This window comes from Excalfactoria chinensis, chromosome 3 (genome assembly GCF_039878825.1).
Source record: "Excalfactoria chinensis isolate bCotChi1 chromosome 3, bCotChi1.hap2, whole genome shotgun sequence".
Classification (NCBI taxonomy): Eukaryota; Metazoa; Chordata; class Aves; order Galliformes; family Phasianidae; genus Excalfactoria; species Excalfactoria chinensis.
The window spans coordinates 95,661,427-95,676,623 of record NC_092827.1 but is presented as its reverse complement, the minus strand read 5'-3'; the positions used below and the strand labels follow the sequence as shown (position 1 = coordinate 95,676,623).

The window sequence follows — 15,197 nt, the reverse complement described above, 5'->3', positions numbered from 1 at the left end:
CTTCCAAACGAGTTGTGTTGCAAAATATTCTGTTCTTCTAAAAGCAAAGCTGGGAACTAAGTCCAAAACAACAAGCTTGCCTACTTGGGAAGGAGGCATGGCTCCAGTCCATCACTGCTTGAGGATGCTGGGGTGGCTTCTTCACACACCACAAGCCCCGTGCTGATCTGTCTCCTCACATGCTTCACTTTTATGCTGCCTCAGCACAGAGGCGTACCCAGCGGTGTCCCTAGCAGGGGATGGGAACATATTGAGGCTGAACCCTTCCCATTCTGACCTGCCCAAGGTGGAGGACTCAGCCCCTGACCCACCCCAGCCCAAAGGGATTCACAAGCGCCTCTGTTAAATGGACACACAAACGGCACTTATTTCAAGAAGAGAGAAAAAAGCATGACATACATTTGGTTCAGTACCAAGTGCTGATAAATAATATCCCCCCTTGGATTAGCAGATTCACGTCCTGGATTGTAATACTTAATCCCCTAAAGTCATCTCATTAAAATAATCAGCTTGCAATTCAGCCCATTCTAGGAAGAGATGTAAGACTAACTTGTACTGCAGCTCACGTCCTCTGACCCTCAGAAAGCAGAGGCAGAATCTTCTTCCCACCTCCTCTAGGCCCAGAAGCGGACAGCCTGAAACTGATTTCACACAGGCAAAACTGCAGGGAGATGTCTTGCAAAGGAAAAAAATAATACAAACAATAATACACAAGCAAGCTAATTTTCAAGCGTGACATTTGAAAGAGACCGTGCCCTACAGGGGAATAACACTCTTCTGATCAGTGCTATTTCAAAAGCAAGCCAGACATGGTTTTGCATCACTTCTTTAAACCGAGTTTCACCACCTTATCTTACTGTAAAGAGCAGGAGCGAGAAGAACTTGCACAATGCAGCAGAGACTTTAGACTTGCATTTTTTATATTCTCATTTTCCCCTGTGTGTCAGCCTCACGCAGTTATTTGCACACAGGCTTGCCCAGCACAGTTTAACTCTTATCCCATACAAGCTGGCTGTAGCTCTTGCCTCATGCATAACTCAGCAGGCAAGAAAACGGGTGAAGCATCTGATGCTGTGACCCCAAAATTCAAGAGACAGCGCTACAAAAGCTGGTCACAAACAGAGCAGCCATGGATGCTGCAGCCATCCATCTCCTGGTATCAAAGAGCCATCTTCTAGGAATACTAGTATGGCCAACACCACACCAGGGACACAAACAGCAACCTGAGCAGCCTCTCCAGCTTGAGGCTGTCAAATACAGCTAAACCCAGCACCAAACACCTTCTCATCTGCCGCCCTAAGCAAGGCTGGAATCTTTTGTAACCAAAGGCTCGGAGTAAAGGTTCACTGCAGAAAACAGTGCTTCCTGGTCTTTGTTCATAGAGGAGCTTTTGCTTTTTCCCTCTCAGAAGGAACTCATCAGAGGAGACGTGTAAAGGCTTTGTATGGGCAGAGCCAGGCCCTCCCAAGCTCCACATTCACACTCCTCTGGAGCTCCAGGACCCCCAGCTTTCTGCTAAAGCCTTTTTCTGCCCCCAGGCAGCTGGTTACAGCACCTCACACAGTTGGGAACTCCCTGGTAGAGCAACAAACCCCCAGATGACCTCAGAAACTGTCCTGCTTCCCATTTGCAGGGACTTTTCCCAGACGAGTAGTAGATTGCACATGTTCCTAAAGCATAGATGTGAACACATAAAACCCAGCAGTGTGGCCAATCAGGAGATGTGTATCCTGTGCTTTTGTTCTTCTGGGTGACTTTTCTGAATCTATTTTTGCAAGCCAAGCAAGAAGCCTTTCAGCCCCAGGTCCCAGCCCCATAGAGCCACTGTAGATAAGCCTGAAATGGGCTGACTGCTTACGGACATGGATAACAAGGTGCCACCAGGGATACCCATTGCCAGGGGTGATGCTCATGGGACATGCAGCACAGTCACTAAGCTCACTGCATATGCATGTGCAGTGCTGCATATATGGCACTGTCACCATGCCAGAGATATAAAACCTGCCCTGGCCTGGTCTGGAGGAACACTTCTCAGTGATGGACTAATGGAAGGAAACAGAGTTGGTAATTGTGGCTCAGGGGCTTACACCATTGCTGTGGACCCTGCCGAACTGGGTTAAGATAGTGCTCAAAGCCCTTACCTCACCCTGATATGCTGGTCTGTCTGCTGCAGAACTAAAGCTGTCAGTGGTGGGCACTTGGACAAGATGGACTCTTAAGATGCATCCATCCATCCCCGTGGCTACTGAAATACTGGAGCACATGGCCACAGAAATGCCTGGAAGGCTGGCTGTGGGTTCAGGCTGCTCACACAGTGATCAGGTACTGGACCTCTCGCTCAAAGTGAAACATGCGATTTAAGCTGAGGGGGAAAAAAAAAGCATCATCTTGTTTACCCAAGATCTACAGGATTCCCACAGCAGGGATCTGAGGTGCTTTAATTAATCCACACTCACAAAGCCCGCTGCTGAGAGATGAGCAGGGCAAGCCCCTCCAAACACCGTGAGGTCCTTCTTGGCATACATCACTGATTTCTCCATATGGAGAGAAGCAGGGGAGAAGACAGGGGTTTAATTTTAGCCCACAAGTCCTGTGTGTATCTTTCCTTCTTATTTTTATTCTGAACTCCACGTAAAAATAGAATTTCCTGCCGCCCGATAAGGGATTCCTGTTTTTCTGTGGGGCCACCTCCTTGGGAAGACGGTGGCTGAGGGGTTATTGATGGCTCTTCAAAGTGCAGCGGATCAACAACATTGCTCAGCATTGACATTGTTCCTGCTTTGCCTTAGGGGGAAATATATATATATATATATCTAAGGCAGTTGTACCCCTCACTGCCCAGATAAAATACAACCAAATTTAGCATTTCCGGAACTCTGTTTTGGAAAATCTCTGTTTTGCCTGAATATTTTTAGAAGTGGCATTTGGCTTTGCATCCTTCCCAGGTATACGTTTGCAACAGAACAGCAAATTCCACAGGCTCGGAGGAGGTACATCTTTGCCCTTTGAGCTGGAGAAGAGATTCCCTCCCACCCTTCCCGCTCTCCATGACAGCTCCCACACTCCCGTCCTTCTGCTGCCTTGTGAAACGCCCTGGAAAAACCAAAACCTTGTGAAGTGTGCAGGGAAACTCAGCTGGCAGCTCGGCACGGCTCCTGCCCTGCAGGTTGGAAGAGACCACTAAGATCGTCAAATCCAACTGCCAACCCATTCCCCCCGTGCCCACTGACCACGTCCCTCAGTGCCACATCTCCATGGTTCCTGAACACCCCCAAGGATGGTGACTCCCCCACATCCCCATTCCAACTGCTTTTTGGGGGGAAGATTTGCCTAACATCCAACCTGCAAACAGCACCAGTGTGGGCTTTTGCTCTCCCACACAGCGACAACCGGTGCTGCGCAGTAAGCACAGATTTGCTCACTCCCCCCCTACCCCGCTGCTTCTATTTCCATCAGAACCACATTTTTAGTTCCCTTATGGCACAGAAGGGACATTTCCATCGTTTTTCCCTGAGAAGAAGAGAAGTGCTTTGATTTTGCCTTTGGAAAATACATCTCAGTTCTCTCAACTGACCCCACTCGCAGAGAAAATCCGAGCCTTCGAAACAGGAGGAAGCGTCCTGCCGCTGTGGGAAGCTGCACACCGATGGAAACCCATCACTTCTCTGCAAAATGATGACACAGAAACCCGCAGAGCTGACCCCGACGCTGACCCAGCTCATTGCCACCGAGCCTGCAGCTGCTCTTCTGCTTTCTAAAAATGGGTTTTCCCACTACAGAAATTAAAGCGGTTGACTTAAATGGCGCTGTGTTGGAGCACCACTCTCAGCCATAGGATTTGGGTGGTGCTGTGCAGAGCATTGGGGTCAGTGAACCTTGTGGGTCCCTTCCAACCCAGGATGTTCTGTGATTCATTGCCTGCCTTTGAATGCACAGCACAAGGCATGCGGAGCACCAGATCGCTGCTTGTAAGCGCAGCTGAAGTGTTTTGGCTTTTTCAGACTCAAACTTCTTTGCCTTTAGGATCTGAGGTGCTGCAGAGTGATGAGAAGCAGTTGCCTGTCCACAGCCCATTGGGAGAGATGTAAATGAAATGAAATGCACCTTGGCACCTGCAGGGAGACAAATGCGATCGCACTAAACACGATCACAGTCATCTGAGAACTGCTTACTGCATTGATTACACCAGAAAGGAATTCACATTCAAATCGAAGCAGCACAGCACAAATGCTGTGAGATCACACAGAAGGGCCTGGATCCCATCTCTAGTTCCGACCAACAGCAGCTTCCCAGGAAAGCAGTAAATGAGGACCAGCAGCTCCCTTAAGAGTATCTGGAGTTGGGCATCTAAAAGTCTGACTGTCCATTGAAATGCCCGATTTAGGACCAATAAAACAAATAACGGGGGGAGGCAGTAATTTTTGGCTGCATTTGCTAGCTTTGAATGAGAGAGGAAAATCATTTCCCCTCTTCCTCCTTCCCAAATGATGATAATAATAGTAAAAAAAACAAAACCACCAACAAAACACAATAGGAAGAGAAGTTTCTCTTTTCTTCACTTTTTGATAAAAATAACCCAGAGGAAATAAATAGGAGAATATTCCCGTCCCATGTTGACATCAGGGAGGAGGATGCTGGATGCAGCTGAAGCTCCCGATGCTTTACCAAAGCTCCTGCCCCAAAGTGAACCCCGCAGAGCTTCCTGGGCCATGCTGAGCCGGGCAGTGAAGGAGCAGTGCTTGCCATCCCCCCGTGCCAAGAATGTTCCTATCCCTTAAGATATCCCAGCTATGGAGGGGCTGTTGGGCCTCTGGGTGATGCATTTTTCTCCCCACATAACCTCTCCCTTGTCAAGCAAAGGGCTCTGCGATTGCTCTCTGAGTAGTTTAAAAAAATGATAATAAAAAAAGATTTGTTTTAATAACTTTCCTGCTCGTGCCTAGCAACAGTGGGCTGCTCCCACAAAGCTCCCACAAAGACATTTCAAGTATGCGTTTGGTTTCCAGGAGGGTGGCATCGTATAATAGGGGGTGTGCAAAGCATCCCATGGTTTCACCCCACTGCTCAGTCAAGTGGGAGAGAGCTCCCACCCCACAGACTCAGCCCAGGGATGGGGATTCTGTGTTGGATGTACCCCCAGCATCAGCAACATCAGTTTCTATGGCGGCTGTGCTTTGCTCCAGTCAGGTCTACTTGTCCCAAGCTGTCTTGCCCCCAGAGTGGTAGATGTGTGTCATTTTCCTTTCACAGGATGCTGCACAGCCTTATCTAAATATAAACAACCTGTGAATACACGGTGGGTTATTGTCTGGGTAAAAAATAAAGAAGTAAAGCAAACAGATCTTCGGTGTGTTTTCCCCTGTCGTTTCTGGGACAGCAACACATTTGGGATCGGCCTCCCAAGTTTCCCAAAAGATGTTACTCATCCATCAGCAAAAAACATCCCGCAAAGCCTGGTGTGGAGGAGCCCAAGCATGCCCGGCTGCCCCTCCTTAAAAACCACTGCAAAGGCCAAGATGTCCGAGCATTTGAGAAGACGCTGTAGGAGTAGTGGAAACAAACAGCCACCAAGAGAAATCTCACAGCCAGCAGCTGAGCTTGGCATCGTTCCCTTGGGAAATGTGAGGAGCAATGGGCAGACATCTCAGCACAGCCCTCATTCCACAGCTAAAACTGCCAAGGGTTCACTGCAGCCTCCTGCAAGGCTGTAAAGCTGTATTTCAGCCTCACAGTCCCAGCTCTTTCCCTGCACTGCAGTGTCCATCATGGTGGGCCTGGAGCAGCCCCAGCTAGGCCAAAGCCAATACCTCAGGCAAGGGCAGTGCTGGGAGAGAAGAGCTGAGCTGACAGCACCAGTGTTGAACAGGGAGCAGCTGATTTGAGCCCTGGCTCTAAGTCTTGACACAGGGAGAGAAAAGCCAGGCTGACAGGAATCCCATGGCTGAGAGAACAGGGGATGACAGGATGCACAAGATGCCCTGCTCCATGTCATTGCCTTCCTCTCAGCCTACATCTCCCCATCCCTGGGACCCACAGCGGGAACAGCAAAGCTTGGCTACAACTTTTACAACCCAGACGTCCTTCTCAACACCTCTATGTTTTTTTTCCACCACCATCTCCTTGCCAGGAAGCTCTGAGCCTTGTCAGGCCCTACTTGCTCTGGTGTTTTACAGCCAAGCGGTGCACAAGTAAACCAGGCATGGTTCTACCTCAGCCCCTCCTCACCATGATGAGTGCTGATGTAAGTGCAGCCAGTACTCAGTTTAACAGCCGATGGAGTCAAATAGCACGAACCATCACTACATTACCAACAGTTAATGGCACCTTGTGAAATTCTGGCATGATTGCCTTAGAAAGATCAGGTTCTGGGCCCTGATGGTACAGCATGGCAATGGCAAAGAACTTCGGGTATTTATGACCCTTACTTAAAAAAGAATATAATCTAAAATGTATGTTTTCCCCCAATTACTCTGCTCCAGAGAGTACTAAAAGCAGTACCCTGACTCAGCCTATCACATAAACATCCTGCTGCCCCCGAGCAGCCTGATACTGTCTTCCTCCCAGGATGAGGAGCTGAATAATAAGTGACAATCACAGCTCCTGCTGCAGGAAAACAGGAAGCTGGAGTTGTACAACCCCTCTAAACACTGTCCTACCTGCTCCACTCCTCAAACACAACACAAACTTTTTCCTCTCCCCTTTCCTTTCCTGTGGTTCAGCAGCACTGGATGCGAGCTCTGGAAGATACAGATACAGACCTAGTGCACCCCTGTCTGTTGGAAGCAAGGCAGAGAAACATCACAAATCCCCCCCGCCAAGAGACACTCATACTCAAAGCGGCCAAAAATGGACGTTCTTGGCTAGAACTCTTAAATTACCAGAAGTCTGAAGGAGCTGCTGTTGTCAAACTGCTCCAGCTCAAAGTGGTGAAGTGCTAAACCTTGTCCTGAGCTGCCCCACACAGTTAGGGCAGCCTCATGAGCGTGCATTGTGACCTGCAGTAAGTCTGTTCCCCTCGTGGACAAGTGCAAAAGTCTCATCCGGCTCCAAGTGATGCTCTGGGAACAGGGCAGCTTGTTCTCCCCTGGCTGCTGCCACATTTCTGCAGTGACTGGTCCAACTTCACACCGTTTGCTGCTCTGAGATGAGCAAAATTTGGATGCTGTCTCCGTTTCCAAATGGTAGCCTTCCAAACAAGAAGCAGGAGAAAAAGAAAGCTTCCAATCAGCTTTTCCTTTATCCCCAAGGTAAAAAATATCCCTTGCTGAACACAGCAGCATTTGTCGTCACCTAGAAAAGCTCCCTTTCCCACGAGCAGGCAGTGGGACCTGCCTTCCTCCGCTCACATCTGCGTGCCACGAAGGCCGGCATCAGGAGGAACAGTGCTTTGGGTAGGTCATGGTCACACAAAACAATGCTCTGCAGAACTCTAAAGTGTGGGAGGAATGTGAGAAGGCTCAGAACGAGGATGTTTATTGACATAGAAGAATATCTCCAAAGGGTTTGAGTCCTATGAGAAAAAAATAAAGCGAGCCCAAGGCAACACAGCTTGAGCAATTGGTTGGGCTAAAACTGGAAATCCTTACTCAGGTGATCCTTTTACTTGTTTAAAGTATCAGGAAGCCTTATTTCTCACATTCGTAGCCGTAAGAGTTTTCCTAAATAAGGATTTACGGGTGAAGCTTCAAATGAACTCCCTAATTCCTTTGTACGGCTGCGTTTCATAGCAGGATGCATTTTCCCGTCTGGCTCAAACTCCAGTCTGAAAACGATGCTGCCCTCTACAACACGGGGCAGGAAGCTTTTCAGATTGAATTCTATTGGCCACCTCACCATACAGAGGTCTATGGATGATGAGTGAGGAAAGCCCAGCTCTAAGCTTCAATCTGAAGTGTCAGCAGACATTTGAGAAAGGTTTCCAGCACCAAAACAAATATCCAAAACAAACAGAAAGACCTCGGGGACAAAAAAGTCGCTGTATTAAGCATATAAATAGCAGGCCCAAGTTAGAGAGAGAGAAAAAAGAGGCTCCTTTCTTCCGTCCCATCCCTACCTTCACAGCAGTCTCGGCTGTATGCAAGAGGCATCTCTGCAGCTGCTGCAACAACACAAGATTAATGCTGCTGTGAGTGCAGTCTGCTGCTGGTGTGGAGAAAGCCACCGAACTTCTTTTGTGTAGCCTCTGAATGGTGCAAGGATGCACCTGTCTGTGCAGCTCCCTATAGCCGGTGCTGCTGACACCCCGAACAGCATTTCACCATGCAGCTATACTGATGGGGAACGACATCTGTGGATGCCTCACCCCACCTGGCTCTGCGTGGGGATGCTGGTGCGTGGCTCCTTTCTGATGGGGACCGCTGTGCTGTGGCACATGCAGTGTGGCCGAGTGCTGGGGATGGTTCAATCTCTGATTTAAAAAGCAGATCCATTCCTGTAAATGTAAAGCAGAAGGAAGTGCTGTGTGTTCCCTGCCCCTTAGCCAAACAGCTGCCCAAACAGTACTTTAACCCAGGCTCTGGGCGTGTTTTGCCTTAAATCAACATGGGAAGTTCCTGACACCCGTCCTCCATGCCTGCACCCGCTCTGTGTTGGGGGCCCAGTACAGCTCCGCCATGCGCTTCTTCCTCCGCGTTGTCATTGTAGCCACCCTGGGCATCACCACCCTTGTGACCTGGAAGCTGCTCCTCTGGACCCCAATATCTGGCCAAGGAGGTAATGCTCACAGCGAGACCAAGCTGCTCCATGCCACAGGAACAGCTCTCACCAATGGGGCCCTGTGGCTTTATGTCCCCAGAGGGGTTCTTTATCTTGGGGTGGGGAAGAACAAGGTGTCAGGCTCATGGAAGTAACTCAAGAAAGCTGTGCTATGGGGAAATGGGAGGGAACAAGGCTCTGCTCCTGGGGGAAAGCTGGAGGGAGCTGGGTAAACTGGATATTGCATCTGCTGCCTTCATAATGCATGTTCCCCTCCAGTCCCTGCCAATCCTGGGCAAAGCCATGGCTGTATTTTGCAAGTGTTTTCGGTCTTGGTGCATCAAAGATGATTTCAAGGTAGCTTCAATCATTGCTGCATTCTTTCCCTGCATTCCTGGAGTCCTTTTTCCGTAGTTTTGAGAAGGGTTTATCTTCCCTGTCTGAAAACATCCCCAAATCTGAGGAAAATATTTAACTTCCCAAGGACCCAGGAGAAACCATCAACATAACATTCCCCTCAGGGCTGCCAAACGCCTGCACCAGGCAGCTGTGCTGGTACTAAACATGCATCACAAGGAACATACTCATCCCTGCCTTGATGTGAGCCTTAAGCCTGCAATGGATTCATCACATTGACAGTAAGAAGATAAAAAGTAAGGAGCAAAGCTGAAATTTGACAAATTCAAAGCAACTGTCGACTGTCCTTTTATTGGCTCTCACTCTTCATGTTTGCTTTCAGCTTTTGATTTGCTTTTTCCTTTTCATCTTCAGGAGAAAGAGCTTTATATGCCAATGTGATGCAAGAAACTAAGCCATGTGGAGTCCTAAATCACCTCTAGCTACAGAGAATGGTCTCTCACTTTGGTATATGTTTAATATACCAAATGTATAATGATGTTTAAACAATGTTTAACTCTTCATAGATCCCAAGAGGCTTGTAGGGGGTTGTGTATTTATATATACACAAACCAATTCACCTCTCCTTGGTCTCTCTGAACACTTCTGATTCTACTTGCTCTTTGGCAAGCTCATCCCTGCTGAAAGAGAGGGGTTAAAAACAAAAGTACAGATTCAGCAGAGAACCAGCTCTGTAGCACAAAGCTACTGTTCCAATCACCACTCAAAAATCCATGGCTTGGGAAAAGCAGGGTCTGGGCATCTGTGAGCTTTCATAGTCATAGGGAGCTGCTCAGAGAGCTCAGGAACAGAAACCACCATCCCTTCTAACCCCATGAAATAACAGCACTAACTGGATGAGAGCCTGCCCACAGCATCTTAGGTGCTGGCTCAGGGTCACAGCAAGGCTTCCCTCACCTCCTGTGTTTGTATGGTGTTCCCCAGGTGACCTGGCCCCCAAGGCAGAGGAGGATTTCACTCTGACACTAGATACATTCCTCCATGTTCAGCAGCTCAGGAAGAAAAGCCTGAGAGCTTTCTGCAGCCAGCCAGGCAAAGCCACCATGCTCCAGACAAGCTGGGAGGAAAGAGCTCATCTGCTCTCCAGGGTGAGGGTGAGCACCAAGCTGAACTTCCTCTACTGCCAGGTACCAGCAACAGGGGTGGAGGGATGGCAGCAGCTGCTGGAAGAGCTGGAAGAGAAAGAAAACTGGACACTCCCAGCACCGCTTCCCTACCCTCAGCAGCACACTCTGCAGACAGAGCTGGGCAAACTCAACCTGAGCACGATAGAGGCTGTGATAGGGTCCTACACTAAAGTGCTCTTTGTCAGGGACCCCTTCCAGAGGCTGATCGCTGCTTACCTGCAAAGCATGCCCAGCGGCTCTTCTTTCAGCAGCTTTGTCCAGGAAGCTTTAGACATGGGACTGCAAAATGCCAGCACGGCTTGGAAACCACTCGTCAGCCTGTGCCTGCCCTGCCTCATTCAGTACGACTACGTGCTGATGTTTGGCTTCCTGAAGCAGGAGCTGGGCCACCTGCTGCAGCGTGCCAGGCTGAAGGCTAATATCCACCTCCCCGAGCTCACCGACCGCCATGTGCTATGGACTTACAGCTGGCTGTCCAAGCAGCTGTTCAGCGAGCTGTCCCTCCAGCAGAAGCAGCAGCTGGCTCATTTCTACCGCTGGGACCTTTCTGCTTTCCCATTTTCTCATAGCTTGCTGTCAGACCATCGCAGCACCCCAGAGAGCTGGTAGGAACGCTCCATCTGGAGGAACCATTTCAGAAAGCATTAATTCAAGTGCTGTGAACTAGGCGAACTCTTGAAGACCCACAACTCCATGCTGTGTGCTTGTCTATGCCACAGCTTCAACTGACAAGGAAGAGAATTGAGATTGGCCACTGCCACGGACAAGGCATCAAAGGTCCTTTATGCTGCTAAGTTGCAGGACCAAGCACTGGAGAAACACATGGCTTCAGGATGGCATTGGAGCTTAGAAAACTGCACACCCACTGTGGTGGATTGAATAGCTTCCAGTAAACCCAGCATCTGGGAGCATCCTCATGGGCACTGAATGCACTCCCATCCTCACAAGCCACCAAGGGCCCTTTCACCCTTCCACGAGTTCCCAAACATATACAATTCCCTTAATTTCAGCAGAACTAAGTGTTGCCCTGAAAAGGTAGCAAGGCCATAGCATTAAACTGAGAGACAGACCCTAGGGAGCATCCAGAGCCAACCCATCCCCAGCTTTGCCCTTGCCCTGTCCCTCACCCAGGCTGTTATAAATCACCTCGGGAACAATAATCAGTAACACTTCGTTCCTGCCAGGCCCTTTCTCTGACATCCTCTGCTGTTTAAAAGATGAGGGAAAAAGGAAATAGGCCAAAAGTGTCAAACGAATCAGTATCTTGTTGGAAACCTTAGCATCTCTACTTTTCATCTTTAATCAGAGAAGACAAGACAGCACATCAACTAAAATGCCATCAGTTCCCTGGCATAGCCCTAGGCTTGCTGTAGACAAAGAAATCCTCTTTAATTTAGGATGAATCAGCTATTGGTCACATTTTAAGATCTCCCACTGAACCACTGCCATTACATACTTAAGGCCTTCATTACAGTTAGCTAACATCAAAATTCCTCCTTATCTTCCTCTTTGTAGTGGCATGTGCTGAGTGGTCATAGTAGGTCCAGCCCACTGTCTGTCCAGGTTCAGTGCTTTTAAGTGCTTTTTGGACTATGAACAGGTGATAAGGTGATAATTCTCCCCCAGTACAACAATCATGCAACTTCATGCTGTCTTGCAACGAGTGTCTCCCATCCTTGCAGCAATTCTAAATGAAGCTTGTAGGATTTCTAGTTACATCTAGATGATGTTATCTACTCACACTTCACTTGAATCTACAACGCAGCTATAATGTGGCAGCCATCTTCTCTCCTAGAGGAAACAGAGTGAGAAATCAATGAATCACAGTAGCTGAACCACCTGAACACGGATTGTTTTCTCCCATTATAGTCCTACTGCCTTGTGGTCCCCTTTTATAAGCCTGGTTTCACAGGGAGAGTCCTTACTGCCAGGGAAATGCAACGAGGACTTCAGGAGAAGACAGAGCGGCAGAGTGCAGGCTACTTCTGTTCCTGTTTACAACAAAGAGCAGCACTCGTGGTTCTGGGAAAGAACGGAAAAGCATCCTGAACCCAGAATAAAGCCTACATAATAAATTCAACTGCTCTGACACACGCGTTATTTCTTTATCAGATGCATAACAAGCATCGAGCAGTTAAAGGCCTGCAGATCTTGCAGGTATACCCTGGATGAATAAGCGGCCTTGTTCTTTGGGCAGTCACAAAGAGGACATACAGAATCCTGTTGGGGTGTCTCCAAACACGGGGATTCCGTACATCCCAGGCTCTCAAATGTACAAGTTCCCTTCAGGTGAGCAGCACAGATCCTTCACAACAAAGAGCCCAAGGCCTTGGATAGATGCTCTTATCCACAAAAACATCCAAACAAGGTTACATTCATTACACACTTTTGTTCTTTGCTGCACAAGAACAAACAAACAGCGATGACTTCAGAGTTCTCAGTCCCCCATTCCTGGCTAAATCCTTTTCATCTCTAAACCCTTTACCTTTCTGTTGAGTACAGCTTGGCACCTTTGTACAACCCCTGTGTTCGCAGGGTGGTATCACTGTATTTCCCTGGCAGCTGAAGCCATTTACCCGTACAGACAAATGCATGTGCTGTTAAGTGCAGGACATGCTACATGAGGTAGCTCCGTACTCTGTGCCCGTGTTAGGGAATGAAATCCTGCGGCGGCATCACTGGAGTTGCATTACACTGACACCTAGAGTTAGCAAAGGGACAGTACAGCCCTGGCTGGGTAAGGAGGTGCAGATGTCTAACGAGACCTCTCAGTAAATCACACATCCCCGTGTTTATTACCTTTATTTGCACAACGACGTCTTCGTGATTGTTACTGCACAGAATACATAAGCTCCTCGTACTAATTATAAGCTCCGGATTCACAACCCTGTGTCTGTTGCACAGTTATCTGTGGGTCAAACTGGTTTTCACAGCCAGCCTAAAATGTCTCGCTGGGTACCCAACTACAATCTGCAAATGCACAAGATGAAGAGGATTAATGGCTCATTTAGAACAGCCTGAGAGCAGTGTGATCTCTGATATGGTGAAATTAGTGATACTGCTTCACATACCTGTCCTGTATCTACGGCTGGATCCAGACAGGTACCAGCATCCATAACAATGCACGAATGTTCTGAGAGACAGAAATAAAGAATCAGTCAGCACAGCTGATGAAACTGGTGCACTGTGGTTTCATATGAGGAGGAGCAATCCATCTACCCACTCTTGGCCAGTGCTCAACAGCTTCTGTCAAGCTCAATTGTTCCTGCTATCTTTTAAACTGTATTCATCCCTAATGTAAAATAACTCACTGCAGTTTCCCACTGGAGATCGATTGGAACCAACACAGATTGGGTCCAAACTGCCAGGGGCGATGCTCTGTACCTGAGCATAAACCGTTAGGGCATAAGATCAGACTCTAATGAATTGTCTTATTTCTTCATTATTTCTAGAAGATTCCAGCGCTATTTTTACTTAATTCCTTTGCTTTTTTGAGTGCAGTTAAGTATTTCTTAGAGGTCATGTGTAATGTTTCTAGGTAGGAAAGGACACGCAGCCCTGCGAATGAGATGCAGGAAGATACATCTGCATTCAAGGGGTGCCAATGAGAATGGTGTGACAATGCTCATTTGTCTGGTGACAAAGACAGATAACTCACCTGGTAGTCCCAGGATCCTTTAGGACTGGACTGTTTCATCAGCTCAGGTCTTTTTAAGACAGTCTGACACTTGTTCTAACAACAAATAGAGAAAAGCAATAATACAAGGCTTGAAAAGACGGCATATAGTGTTAAGAACACTTTAAAGTCTCAAAGAATCTTCTGCTTAAGTCAATATTTCCTTTAGGACTTTGGCACATCCATAAAGGAACAAAGTTCACTAGCAGGCAGCTTGCTGAGGAGGAGAAATGTAAACTGAAAAGAACTTTCAGATTATGCTCGTAGAAGAGAGTTAACCCAAACACAGCATAGAAGTCCCCACACCATTTCAAAGAACACCTTAAACCTGTTTGTTTATACCAGCGGGTCACCCTAGCATGTGTAGCAAGGTGAGCTCATAACACTTAAAATCCTTGCTGAAATTCAGCCTACTCAATCAAGCTTATCCTTCCTCTTTACTTCGAACCTGAGAATGACCAGGACTAAGTTCTCCTTTTCAATGGAGATGTCACATGCCCCATTAGTAGATGCCTTGATAACCCCATGCCAGAGACAACTACCCTAATGCCATTGCTACAAAACGATATTTGCTTTAAGTGTATAACACTTTGGCTCCACAGCATAGGCCACAAAGCACCTGCAAGTAACAATATATTGTGCTGCAAGTGTAAGATCTTGCTAATTACTAAGAAGATAGCCAGCCATTTAAATAGATAATTTGTTCTGTTCATTCTGAACAATCACAAAGACTCAATTTTATGACTACAAAAAGACTGAATGAGAAAGAAATAGATAATAGAACTAAACATACTTGTTTGTCATCTAACACCCCCTGATAGTTAGAGAAGTTGTGAGATACCCTTTGCCTGCAAAGCCCTTTTCAAAGTTGTTTTCCTTCAGCAGTAGGTAAATATACAGCAAAATCTCAACTTCCTGAGCCCCAACTTATGATTCAGTACCCTTAATAACGTGGTATTATTGTGAGACCAAGTTCTTCCCTCAATTACAAGAATATCAGAGGATTAAGAGCCCCATTAAATTTCCCTTTTATTTCCATGAAAAAGCATGGTTGTTCTTAGGCCTTTTTACCTATAAGACACTAAAGTATGCAGATAAATGCAAACATGCCCAAAGGTACAAACAAACTGCACTTTCATGGGATGACAATGAATTGCTGTAAGGTTAGATTATAACCATAGCTTGCATTACCTATGTACAAGGAAAGACAAGAATTCTAATTCTCCTACTCAGATGCAGTAGCACTTTGGAAACCCATTACTGCTGTTGAAACAGTTAAGAGG

General features: G+C 47.4%; 1 protein-coding gene across 1 annotated transcript; it reads left to right on the top strand.

Moving 5' to 3' along the window:
- The first annotated feature begins 8,612 nt into the window (after positions 1–8,612).
- Positions 8,613–10,847, top strand: LOC140249942 (carbohydrate sulfotransferase 8-like). Its single transcript, XM_072332218.1, has 2 exons — positions 8,613–8,712; positions 10,036–10,847. Exons 1-2 carry the CDS (start codon positions 8,613–8,615, stop codon positions 10,845–10,847), a joined length of 912 nt encoding a protein of 303 aa, XP_072188319.1.
- The last annotated feature ends 4,350 nt before the right edge of the window (positions 10,848–15,197 follow it).

What these genes read in the sequence shown, in the direction of transcription:
- LOC140249942 (XM_072332218.1), top strand. Translation starts at nt 8,613, where the DNA reads ATGCGCTTCTTCCTCCGCGTTGTCATTGTAGCCACCCTGGGCATCACC. An exon ending in CCCAATATCTGGCCAAGGAG is followed by an intron (nt 8,713 to 10,035) that starts GTAATGCTCACA and finishes GGTGTTCCCCAG; the next exon opens with GTGACCTGGCCCCCAAGGCA.